At 38.8% G+C, this 12,849-nt stretch overlaps 1 protein-coding gene across 4 annotated transcripts in view; it reads left to right on the top strand.

Moving 5' to 3' along the window:
- Window positions 1-12,849, top strand: part of TMEM241 (transmembrane protein 241) — a 55,352-nt gene that overhangs the window by 15,703 nt on the left and 26,800 nt on the right. For all 4 annotated transcript variants that reach the window (XR_003526901.1, XM_027638753.1, XM_027638750.1 and 1 more), the window contains exons 7-12: window positions 539-590; window positions 1,725-1,773; window positions 3,754-3,799; window positions 4,796-4,831; window positions 10,996-11,030; window positions 12,271-12,340. Coding sequence is in view for 3 of the 4 variants with exons in the window: in XM_027638753.1 (XP_027494554.1) it covers window positions 539-590; window positions 1,725-1,773; window positions 3,754-3,799; window positions 4,796-4,831; window positions 10,996-11,030; window positions 12,271-12,340 (288 nt within the window). In the remaining variant the exon portion in view is untranslated. The remainder of the gene's footprint in view (window positions 1-538; window positions 591-1,724; window positions 1,774-3,753; window positions 3,800-4,795; window positions 4,832-10,995; window positions 11,031-12,270; window positions 12,341-12,849) is intronic.

Raw genomic sequence — 12,849 nt, 5'->3', positions numbered from 1 at the left:
TCAGCCACAGGTTGAGAATTTATTTAACTTAAGTCAGTGGATTAGGAGAGGACTTATGTTGTCCTTAAACAATTTCTAGTGTAATACCTCTCATTTTCACTTTGCTCTGTGTTCTGGAGTAACACCATTACTTTTAAGGGAGTCATTTCTGCTGGAATTATTGTAACAGGCAGTTCACCTTAATAAAAGAAGTTTTTGGTAGCCATTCAGACAGAAACTGGTTGATTTTGGCCTTCTGAAGAAGCCTAGGGAAGCCAGATGGCAAGTGAAGAATAATATTCTCTACCAAAAAAACTTGATTTCATCACTTCTGAGATGCTTTTTGCTGCTTCTGTTCTCATACAACTTTGCTGTGTATGAGTTACAAAGAATGCATGAAGTAAAACTTAATTGTGGTGGCAGAAATTGCTTTTTAAATATAGAATAAAAAACTGAAGTGTCAGTGTAAAATTAAGTGGAATTGCCTCTACTTTGCTGAGAGTACAAATCCAAGTTGCAAGCTTTTGATCTTATGGGTTTTTTTTTCTCTTCTCCACAGTGTGCTGTTCCTCCTGGCAGCAGCAGTGTGCCTTCCTTTGTGTGACACACAGGTGAGTTCTGCTTAGTAAAGCAGCTCTAGTTAGACCTTGATGTGTGACATTGTGTTAGGATACGAGGGATGCAGCTTTCACTTGTAAGCCAGGGTAGGATTCCTGTGGAGGAACTGTAAATGTTTCCTGTTGCTGTGTTGTAGTCGTGCTGGTTTTACTGTGTTTGCATCATGGTAAAACCTCTGAGCAGTCTGGACATGCAGCTCTTTGGTGAAGGTAGTGGCTGGGGAAACCATGATTTTACTTCTTACAGGGCTTACAGCAAATCACTTAGGTTTGAGTTAATTGCATGTACTTTCAGAAGGTTCCTAAACTAGTTTTGTATTCATTCTACATGCTTTCTGTAGCTACTGGAGAAAGAAAGGAGGTACCTCCAGAGAGTGCTCCATCCAGCAAAGGTTTCTTCGTTGGAGATTCTCATTGGGAGACCTATGAAGGCTGCTTCCTTGCTTTAGACACTTAAGTTAATATCTGAAGTCGGATGAATCTGGAACTTGTCTAGATTCATCTGACCAAATGTGGCCATCGGAAGCATTGCACTTGCACTAGCTCTGCATAGTCCATGGAGCAGAGCAAGAACTTCTGATATATGATTCATCTCCCTTGAAAGCAGATATCTAAAATATGCCAGATGAACTCATCTCAAAAGATTTGGTTTTACCCGTTGATTGTGAAGAGGACCTGCTTTGCTCAGGGGCAGATGTCTGAAGCACTCTTTTGGATACTCTGTGATTAGTTGGAGCCTTAGCTGCTGCAGAGGCTGAGAGGAGAAAGGAGACATGACAAACACCTTAATGATGGTCCTCTGATCCTTTTGCTTCTCCCTGGTTGCCAATACAGGACTAAACAGACTGGGGTCCATATGATTGGATTGTTTAAAATGTTGTACATAACTGAAGGAAATAGAACCATCCCTGTCAAGACAAGCTGAGAACCTGGGTAACTGGCATATGCCAGGTCTCTAAGGGGGAGAAGAAGAACTTCAGTCTTCCCAGTCTTCTTTAGTCATCTTCTCTTTCCTTTTAGCATTGCTCCCACTCGCTGTACTTGCTTTGGGAAGTTAACTGCAGGGAAATCACAATATGTATGTTTACATGAACATGTTTTTATTTATGTAGATGTTCTTTATTGCAGTTTGATCCAAATGGTTATTTATGGGCTCTAATTCACTTGGTCTGTGTTGGTAAGTAATTTTCTTTAAGAAAAGACTTAGGAAGAGTAAATGTTTTGGAGAAATGAGCTTTATTATGAAATTACCGATATTTCAGTTTCTTTACATAAGAAACACTTGGAAAGAATGAAGATCAGTAAACATAAGAAAGTGCGTTCCTATTATAGCTTCTATGTTGAAAACAACAACAGAATAAACTAGGTATTGCAGTCTGTTAACAGTGGATGAGAAAATGCACATACAATTTTAATCAACACTAAGCTCTTCTGGTTGTTTTTTAATGGTTACCTACTGAGAGACACTTCTTTCTAAGAGGAGAATAAACATGAAAAAGGCAAACAATAACTTGTAGTTAGACCTTTATTACACACACAGATTTTATTTAAAAACTGACAAAAATACTCTAAAATATCATGGAATATGGTCCCAGAGGAAGGATGTTGAAATGCTGGGGTTTTTTAGGCAATCATACGCATTTTTTAAGAATTTTAACAGTGGGTCGCATAACCCATCAGGTTTTCTTTTGTCTTTTTTTCAGACTAAACATTGATTCAGATAAATCATAACTCTTCCCTGAAAAGCTAGAAACAGTCAGACCCAGAAAATCTGAAGAAAACAAGAGTAGTAATCTTTAACTAGGAGATTTGTGTCCTTTGGAGCATTTGGATGGATAATCAGTAACTTGTATTTGATTCTTACCTGTCCTATAGACTGAGTGACTCATTCATATGTTAAGTCTTATCTGCAGATTAAGGATGATTCCTTCTTTATTTCTTCTATTCAAATTGTAAAATTCTCAAGGCAGAGGTAATGTGTTTATATGTATTCGTGTCTAGGGAGGTCTAGAGATCCCATTCTAAAATGTTGTTAATATATAAATGTGAAATAGGAGTTTTTTTCCTCTAGGAAATATTATATATATAAACACTTGCTCATTTAGAAAAAAGCAGAAGCTATGGATTTTTTCACATCAGATATTTATTTGATGTAATGAGTGATGTTACTGCTTTCTCAAAGCAGTAACATCATGGAGGTGGAAAACTGCTTAGAGAGTCTTCAGAAGGATTCTTCTGAGTGTTTGAAACGTGTAGGAAGTGCCAACAAAATGTTTATACTCAAAATATAGCTTCTTTCCATTTCTTTTGGTTTTGACAGTTGTTGATTTGACTGTTGTTTTTTGTGTAATTAGATTTCCTATCAACTGAAATAAAGATGCTATAAGAAAGGGCAAACAGATGAACCAACTTCCTACATTAAGTTTATCGAGACAGGGCATTAGAGAAAGGACATGTGTTCTACCCTTCACCTTGTCTAGCAGAGGCAGAATTGGGTACATCTATTTCAGTGTTCTACTGGATTTAATTTTCATATTCTGGTTCTCTCTGTGAATTAAAAAAAAAAAAATGCCCCAAGGCCTTGAAGAAAGAGTCTGAAAAAATAGAGCCTGAAGCTGTATTGTTTCTTCCATGAATGCTTAAAGCTTTACCCAGAATAGAAATGTGAGCTAACCAAGAGGTGGGTGTGTCAAAAATGTAAAGAACCTGGAGATGCTAGAGCTGAGAGAACTTTAAATAGTGAAGATAGAGCCAACAGCTCTACGTAGGGGTCCACACAGATTAATATGTCATAGAACTTATCCCCAAAATCGCGTGGGCTGAAGAACCTATTCTGTGACACTTTTCTGTATGTATTTACACACAAAAACACGTACACACACACTCTCCTTTGTAGCTGCTGTGAGCTAGAAGTTGTCTCTTCTCAGAAGAACTAGCAGAACCACAAAGCATGACTGTACTCTGAGATGATAACACTTTGAAAACTACTAATTTGAAGCGATTGGTTCATTTTACTCATGGTTTAGGAATCCTTTGTGCCATGTTGCTAAACTGTAGTTCAGAGGGGTTCATGTCTGCCAGTACCACGGCCAAACAAGCTGTTGTTTGTCAGAATGATTGCACGTTATGGCAATTACACATGTCATTTCAATTACAGGGGCTTACAAAGTATTTCACAAGTTGTGGAAACCTGGCTCCTTAAGGTAGTGTGTTTTCCTATTCTTTTACAAAGAAAGAGATTGCTATCAAAGGGGCTTAGAAACACATCTGTGTAGCAGTCAGGTAAACTGTAGGGATATCTGCATTATCAACACGAGCTTGGCCACTCTTGGTTAATCATTAATGACTTCCCTTGCAAGAGGAGCCTTATTTATTGTTGGTAACAATAGCATGTGGTTATTGATAGCTGTACTGCTAACTGGGACACTGAATTAGTTTTAAACGTTGTGTTATCCAAGGGTGATGACTCAGTCCTGGAAAAAGAACCCGTAATTACTGGCACAGGTGTTAAGAGGCAATGTTAATTTGTGTTCATGTGGAAAGCAGCATGGTTTGAATCTGTCAGTACTTCCCTTTGTGACAGTCTCAGAAGTGTTCAGCAGTTGCTGACTTACCACAGGACTGGAATGGCCAAGTGCCTTAAGCACCTTGAAACCTTCACTAATCCCATTTGCTTGTTAGAACTCCAACCGTGCAATAGTAGTCTTAGAATCAGATGGCACTACATGTTCACAGTGTCTGTAATCTGCAGCTGTCTGTATAGATGGAGATGGATCTGTTGCCACTGCATATTATGTATATGTTCATAGTATATGCATCTGTAGAATATGGATAACCTCATTTATTTCAAAACAGTTTTCCATCTCTGGTTAAAGGTTCTAAATTTTAGTCAGTCTCATTTTACTTCACTTTAAATGAGACTTTCACTGACATAGTAACAACAGAAATAATATGTGAATTTTGTGTAAATTAATATGCTGATTAATTGAGAATTTAGTTAATTTATTATTATCTATAAAGTTATTACTATATTATATTCATTATGTATATAATATAATGTTACTATTACCTAACTTTATTATATAAATTAATATAATGGAATATTACAGTGTTATAATACTTCTTAATATACTGATCTCTTATACCAAATGAATTGCTTTGCTAAACGAGCACCTTTTTTTCTTTCCCTCCTCTCTCAGTGATCTGGACCAACAGTACATCAACTATGTATTCAGGTAAAATGAATAAGTCTTTGATACACCATAGCTGGTTTTATGTGGTATATGTTTTAATTTTCAACCGTGGCTTGTTGAGGAAACTCATAGCTACCACTACTTAAATGTATTAATTTAGAAGGACATTCACTGAAAGAACAGTGCTAAGCTGAATGGCTTAGCAGATGAATTTTTTTGGCTCTGGTTATGGATGGATATGCCAATATACACCTGGGAAGGTAACGAGGTGTTAATTATGAATTTTTAAATCACCGTGTGCAGAAGTGATCTATCATTTCCAGAAATAATATTTACAGAGTAACTCCCTGGCAATACCCCACTTCAGAAAATAAAACTTGTACAAAATTGCCAGAAGGGGAGGTAGTGATTACAAAAGTACTGTGTGCAAAGAACATGAGCAGTAACTGATTGTTCAGAGTGCTGTTAGTGGGATTGAGTAATTCAGACTTTCAGTTGTTTTTCTGATTTGGAGATATAAAAGTGGCTTGTTATTTTTTAGCTAGTGAAAGAGCCTGAGTCACCGACCGTATTCCCCTGCTTTTTTAAATTCAATCCTTTCCTCAAAGAGCCACACAAGTCAGAACATTCAGTGTACTTGGCTTCTGTTGGGTTTTGGTGAGGCTTTGTTTGAAGTAGGGCATATAGAAACTTGATTAGCTTCTCTTCATCCGTATGTTGGATGCCCATTCTCCTCCATCCATATGTTGTATATGTTGGCGTCTTCTTAGGATGGTAGCTAAAGTCATATGGGGACACTATGAAGTATGAATAATAAATTCAAAGAAAGGGTAGTCAAAAGGAATGAAAGAGGGAGCGGAAGTTAGGAATAAGCGTAACAAAAGTAAAGTTGTATTTCTCTGTTTGATTAGATGGATGACCACATGAAAGATCATTGATAGGAACACATCAGGGACACCAGTGTAGGAACATTTCTTCACTTCAGTTCCCATTTATCTTGTAACATCATCCATATGATAGCAGTGCCTCTCTTTCTATCTTAGTTCAATCAAATCTCCTATTTCGATACATAAGTAATGCAGGCCTGTGATTTTGCCTCTGTATGATTCCAGTGTCTATTCACCAGGGTCCCATTCGTGGATAATATCTGAATATCAGTTTGCTTGAAGTGGTCTCTTGTTTAAATCAGTTGTTTTCCATCTATGCAATGCACTATGAAATGCAAAGCAAATCAATTTTATGCAAAGGAGGTAGGTGTGTTTATTGAAACTTTGGAAGAATTAGTTGTGGAATTTGCAAATAGCTGCCACATGCAGAAATAACCCATGAAGTCTTGAATGAGCTGTAGCTGTTTTTCTGTGTTGAAGGGAAAATAATTAAACAAGCAGTAAAATCAATTGATTTTTTTATTTGGCAGTTGCCTGAATATGGCTTTCAGTTGTCATTTTAGTTGAAAATTGCACATAGGCCTGAACCTTTAAATTCAGATTTTGGCTGAAGGTCTTAAATTTGCAGCTTTGTTTGAAAAGTCAGGGCCGGGTGTCTTCTCTGTTAATCGGTGTTCGTGGTCCTTTGGAGTCTGTGAACTTGTGTCCAGCAGAGAGCAGGAGTTCCACATTACATGGAAAGTATGATTGTTTATTTGGAAGCTTTTGAAAGGGAGAAACTTCTTGCTAAGGAGCTGTGAGGTGCAATGGTATGTATTTTAAAACTTTTCTTTTTACAAAAAACCCAAACAAACAAATAATCCAACAATGGATTTGTGCAAATTGGAAAATGGCTATTTTCAGCATCTGCTTAAAAACAAAAATTTGTTATCAAATCTTCCAAAGATTTTCACCAATAAGAGGCTTAAAGGTCAGCATAGCTTATAAGATGATGATGCAAAGCAATTGCTGGAAAACAGGTGACTGAGAGGAGGTAGCAGACTGGATGTTTCTTTGTTTGGCTTGGGTCTGTAGATATCTACATATGTTTGTATTTCTGTGTATTACAAAAGCTCACAGTCCATAACATTTGGACCAGGGAAAACAAGCAGTACCACAGACAATGTGATAAGTGACATCTGATTTCTTTTAGAGTTTTGTTTTGTCATAATAGCTGACAATGTTTGAAAGGGTGTGAAATTTGGTGGAAGCTCTTTCCACGTTTGCAACCTCCATGGCATGCCACCTCCAATATTTAATGGGACTTAAATACTTCTCCTGCAGAAGGCACTGGCAGGGTTTGTTTCTTCGTGAGACCTTCGATGAAGCTGTTCAGAGCGTTTGGGAGCTATGTAGAGCTGTGTACACACAGCTTTACTGCACAAGCTTAATTTCTGTAGAAAACAGTCAAAAGTATTTTTAAATCTCACTGAGTAGAAGAATATTCTCTGAATGAACTCTAACTCCTCACAGGCAACTCTGGGTCAGAATTACTGTAAACATGGGTTTATCTCTATGAGAGGGTGCCTAGCGCTAAATTCTGTGATTTAGCAGGTGTTAATGCATGTGCTGCTTCCTGTACTCGAGGCTACTTGAGGACTGTTTTGACCATGACAGAATCCCAGTTCCACCTCCAGAACAGGATACTGTAATGTGTACTGCAGATCTGGTCTATACGGGCATGATTGTATGATTCTATGATTTATGAAGGAACTTGCTACTGTGGTATTAGTGCAACTTTCTCCTCTTAGCACTATGATCCGTGGGTCTTTAAAGCTGCTTATTTCTAACCTAAATCACACAGCTGGTGTGCGGCTGTGCGGGTAGAAGAAAGCAGCTGTGTAGGCACAGACAGATAGAATGTAGAATCATTGAATCATTTAGGTTGGAGAAGATCCTTAAGATCACCGAGTGCATTAGCCAAACACTACCAAGTCCTACACTCGCTAAACACTGCATGTATATGTCTTTTAAGTACTCTTGGGGATGGTGACTCAACCACTGCCCTAGGCTTGATAACCTTTTCAGTGAAGAAATTTTTCCTAATATATAGGAAAACATATAGGATTGTAACAGAAGAGGCTGTTCAAAGCATTTCTGTTCAGTATGAAAGCACAGTTGTACTCTGAGTGTAGAGACTACCTGCATAGAGCAGATGAAAAGTTTTACACCACACTGCTGAATGTTAGAATGTACCAATATGTTAGAGTAAAAAATATATATTCAGATTAAAAAGAAACATTAACTGTATTGGCTTTGTTGGACGTTTCCAGAGGTGCAACTGAAATTAGCAGTCTCCTAACATATACTGTCCTTACATGCCATGCAGTGTTTCTTATTCTAAAATCTTTGGGAGGGAAAGACATCCTAAGAAAATGTATATGAATGAGAACTTTTCAGAACTAAACAGATCTGAAGAAATATTTGCTGATGTTGAAAGTGTGGCGTTCTTCTCTCTTCATCACTTACAGCTTTTATTATTCAATGGCTTTTAAAAAGGGAGCCAGGAGCAAGTCTAAGAGGGAAAGCAGAGCTGTGCTATGAAGAGAAGGGAGGAGTGAGGCAGTGCCCACCCCCATCCTGTTCATCCCTCTCCCTTGTGTTTAAGCATCTGGGGCAGGGAGAGGGAGGAAGAGAAGAGGGGCAATATACTTCCAAGATACTCCCTCTAATTCTCCAATTCTCTTGATCCCACCTCCTTTTTTTACTGCACTGTTGTATTTCCCTGTACTCTGACTTCTGCATTGGTGTTCTACTTACTAGTACTTTTTCTAATAATCTTGTATTTTCTTAATTCCTTTCTGTTCCCCTACTTTTTATCAAGAAAGGAATCTCTCCCCCCCCAGAAGGCAAGAGTTAGTGTGAGGGGAGGGGTAGTAATGTCTGCCTCACATGTTGAGGGATACATAATGTGTCTTAGAAGCAGGTTGCAGCTCATCTTGGACTTTCTCTATGCTGAGGCAGGTAGAAATATGTTAATTCTTGTGGAGAACCTGTAAGGAAGTTTCAGTACATCCCAATATCTGTCCCAGTCTGATCTGTGTTCGCAAAGGCGTACCATATGGCCTAGCAGCTACTGGTGAGGAGAAAACAGACACTTGAGAGTTTCAAATGGTGAAGGAGAGACACTGACAAAGGTATGAGGTAAAGGCTCTACTCTATGCAGCTAAACTACATCTGGATTCTGGAGGAGCTGCTAATCTATCCGTTTTGTGAATTAGAAACGCTGCAGCAGATTTTCTGCATAAGGAGAGGGCAGCTTTGCAGGCAGAAATTAATATTCTTGCTGACAAAACCTCTTCTTAGTCAGAAAGGAAACTGCAGGTGACCCAGCCCTCAATATTGAGTACAGGGAAAAAAGAGAGGAGCAGAGAAATCCAGTGCAGGGGTTTTGGTTTTGCTGCAACCTAGTGTCCAGGCTGTCCTGCTAGAAACCTTCGAATTCCTCATCTGGTTTTTCAACATCTTTGTGTCTTTTCTACTGATGCTCTGTTCAGAGCAGAGCTACAGTGCAGCTGTAACCATTAGCTGCCATCTAACCCATTTGCCTTAGCCTACCCCACACTTCACAAATAAGGTTTTGTTTTCCTCATATGTTTTCTTTGGTTTAAAACCTGGGATGTCTGGTAGGATTATCAATTCCTTTTGGTTGCAGAAGGAAGTTTCTCTCCGAGTTTTCCCAATCTCAGTGTTTTTTTATTTAAAATTTAATAGTGCAAAAAGGAAGGGGAGTAACACAGTTTAGTCCTCATTCTCATCACTGTTGATACAGTTTCCTTTCCCCTGCCAGTCTCCTGTTTTCTCTGTTTCTCAGTCAAAAGCAATAGACCTTTGCTTCCTTTTCTCTCTTTAGCAGGAAACCGAGGAATTGGGCCTGTTTATTATGAGTTCCTCTTGGCGTCCCATGCAGGGAGAGCACCCGTGTGTGGGGAGGAATGTGGGGGGGAAATTACCTACTGTAAGTGATCTGCTTTGCCTTCTTCATTATCTTTGTGACAACCGCATCATTTAAAAACATGTGTAAATATTGACAGTGTGAATGTACTGTACCAGCTGATGCCTTTCAAAGACATATAGAATGTGAAGCCTAAAATACCTGCCTGTCTATCCCTCATAAACCCTTTCCTTCTCCAGCCCATTATGTTCCATGGCTGATTTCAGTGACAAGCTCCCCCTCCGGGGCTTCCTTGGCCATGGCATTTCCATACTCTTGGCAGTTCGTTTTGCTGCTGGTGCCTCTGTGAATGACACTGGAATTCACCAGAGCTTGCTGAGGGCAGGTCACCAAGTGCAGTAGCCTGATCATGTAGAGAGCTGGGACGAGCTGAGTGAGCAGATTTCGAAATAGTGGCTGTGTTAACACTGGAAAAGGGAGTTGGCCTGGAATGCTTTAGCATTCATAACGTTAATGAATGCCTTTTTACCTCTCTAAGTGCAGTGCTTGCTGCTTTTTTCAAGAAGAAGACTCTGCAGATGCTCTTTTGTCCTTCTCCCACTTGTCCTTAGTGTTTGTCATCGATGTGTGTTGTTAATTGGAAGAAGCTGTATCTCTGCTTTGGAGACATACATACTTCTCCCATCTCAGAGTGCCCCACAATATGTTTCTGTAGCCTTCTAACCTTGGAAACAACTTGGAATGAAAAAATTTGGGAAAAATCAGAAATTTAGAGGAAGAATCAGTAGCACTGAAAAAGGCTCTCTACAGCCTATGCAAACTCAGAGGATGAAGTCTTTATAAGACCTCAGAAATCTTAAGTGATACTTCAGGTAAAGGACTGGTTACAGTTGATTTGCTTGATCACTTGTATCTTTCTGAAAAATCATTTGGGCTGGTATTTGGTGTTATTTTCATGTGGTTTTAAACTTATTTAAGTGCAGTTGTTCTGGCATAACACAGAACAACAACCATATGTTGCAGCTTTGGTGGTTTAAAAATGGGACAGCAGGAAAAACTTCTTTGCTAGGAGGGTAGGTAGAGTGGCTCTAGGACAAGTTACCAGAAACGTGGAATCTCTATGCTGGTAGATTTTTGAGACAAAACCACAGAGGGCCTGATGAAATATTCATGATAGTTCTGCTTCAGGTGAGAAACTGTATTAAGTGACCCCAGAGATTCTTTCCCAATCAACTTTGTTTTTCTTTTAATGCCTCAGTTATTCTACTTAACTGGAATAAGTTTCACCATGAAAAAAACAAACACGAACCTGTCAATTTATAATGTTCAGCCCTTGTCATAAATTCTGTAGTATCCAATTAATTAATTTTTTTAAAATTTTCTAGTGTGGTGCTGTTGGCCTCTGCGTCCCATCCAGCAGGTAAAGTGTATTGAGTTGTTCCTTTTTTAGGTTTTCATATTACCTTTTCTTTCCATGCATGTTTCTAGAGACCATACCCTGTAGAATTTTAGCCTTGGATATGACCAATAATACATTATTGTGTAGGAAGAGTGGAGAATAGTATATAACTTGGTGTAATTTGCATGATATTTCCTAATACCTTTCTTAGCTACCCTTTGCAAAGAAGCAGCACGGGACAAACAACAAAGAACAGTTTTCGAGTTGGTGTATGGTAAAGAACAAGGATTCCCTGAATCAACATGTCCTCTTCAGAGCAGTGTCTCAGCAGGCCATATAGAACTGAGTTTCCTTCTCTGCATTGCCCTCAGTGTTATGCAGAGTGTTGGTTTTGTTGCTTTCATAAGAGGTATCCCATTGCTTGAGCCCATGACAAGATTTGAAGTAGCAACAGATCAAATGGTAAAAATTGAGAACTTTGTTATTTTATGGTGGCTAATAATCCTACCATACTAGTGTTTTTATAGTTAGAAGGGTAAAGATGATCATCTGTTGCTTTCACTAGACATTTGTTCAGTCAGAAATCAAAGAAACCTTTAAAGAAACATAAATTCCCCTTTTTGCCTGGTGGTGCATATTGTGTACATAGGCACCCCCCCCCCCACAGGATAGACATAAATGTTAAGCAAAACAGTCCTCAATTTCAAAAAGTTAAGGATGGAGCTTCCTGCAGATCTGTAGAGCCTAAAGGCTAGAGAACTCCTAGAAATTGTTGCTACCAAGAGCAACCAGGGCCCAGGTTCCTGGAAATTCAAGTACTCAAGAGCTCTACTTGGACCTGGGAGAACTTAAACCTCTCAACATGCTACGTGTTAGAGAGTTCAAATGCCAAAGAGGGAAGCCACCACCATATGTGTGTGTTTCCTGTTACTTCAGTAGGAATTATGTCAAACTCTGTAATAAAAGAAGTGGATATATAATGCATGTCTGTCCACTGGCAACTGTTGCTTAAGCAGGATTTTCTGTATACTCACAGAGAATACTTTTACATCCCTTTTCCCTTTTTCAGCCAAAGGCAGGAACTGGCTAAAAGCAAGGTCAGAAAGAAATCATTAAACACACCAGAAATGTGGAAAGCATCATAAATGAAAAGTTAGCCAGCTGTAAAGGCTCAGAGGAATGTTAAACTAATAATGTTCCTGTAATTGCTTTTCCCTTGCTTGTAACAGTGTTCCACTGAGTATATTGCTTTGTCTCTCAGGTGATCTCTTCAGTGCCTTGGACTTTCCATTCCTGTACTTCTACAGGTTTCATAGCAGCTGCTGTGCCAGGTAACGTTTCTGTAACAGGACATGTAAATGTTTTCAAAATAAGAGAGCACATTGACTTCCAACCTTGACTCTCAGTTAAAATTTTTGGAGTGTGTAAAGCCTTAGTTATACTAGTTTCTGCTGGCATAAGCCAGTAAAAACGCAGAGAATATACATCTGTGCATATCTGTGGATATGCATTTGAAGGCCTGAGATTCAAATGTGCTGGAATTTTATGTTTCCTTGAGTGAGCGCATTCTGATCCAGAGAGTTCCCAGTCACCAGTAAAATAATTTTTACCAAATGTAGCAAAGCTTTGATACATAGCATCTCTCAAATGCCTCTGAAGTCGGATTAGCCCTAGTAAAACTTGCTGTTTGCAGCGATTACGAAGTATTAGTCTTCAGCAGTATATGGCTGTACATGGATTTATTTGCCTGTACATCTTGTTATTTGGCAGAATGCTTTTTTGGGGTAAAAAGGAGAGGCTTTAACAAGCATTCCATTATTTTGAGAAGCAAAAGTTCACT

Source organism: Corapipo altera, unplaced genomic scaffold (assembly GCF_003945725.1).
Source record: "Corapipo altera isolate COAL_440 unplaced genomic scaffold, ASM394572v1 49, whole genome shotgun sequence".
NCBI lineage: Eukaryota > Metazoa > Chordata > Aves > Passeriformes > Pipridae > Corapipo > Corapipo altera.
Note: the sequence above shows the minus strand (reverse complement) of the source record. Positions and strands in the feature narration are given on the sequence as shown.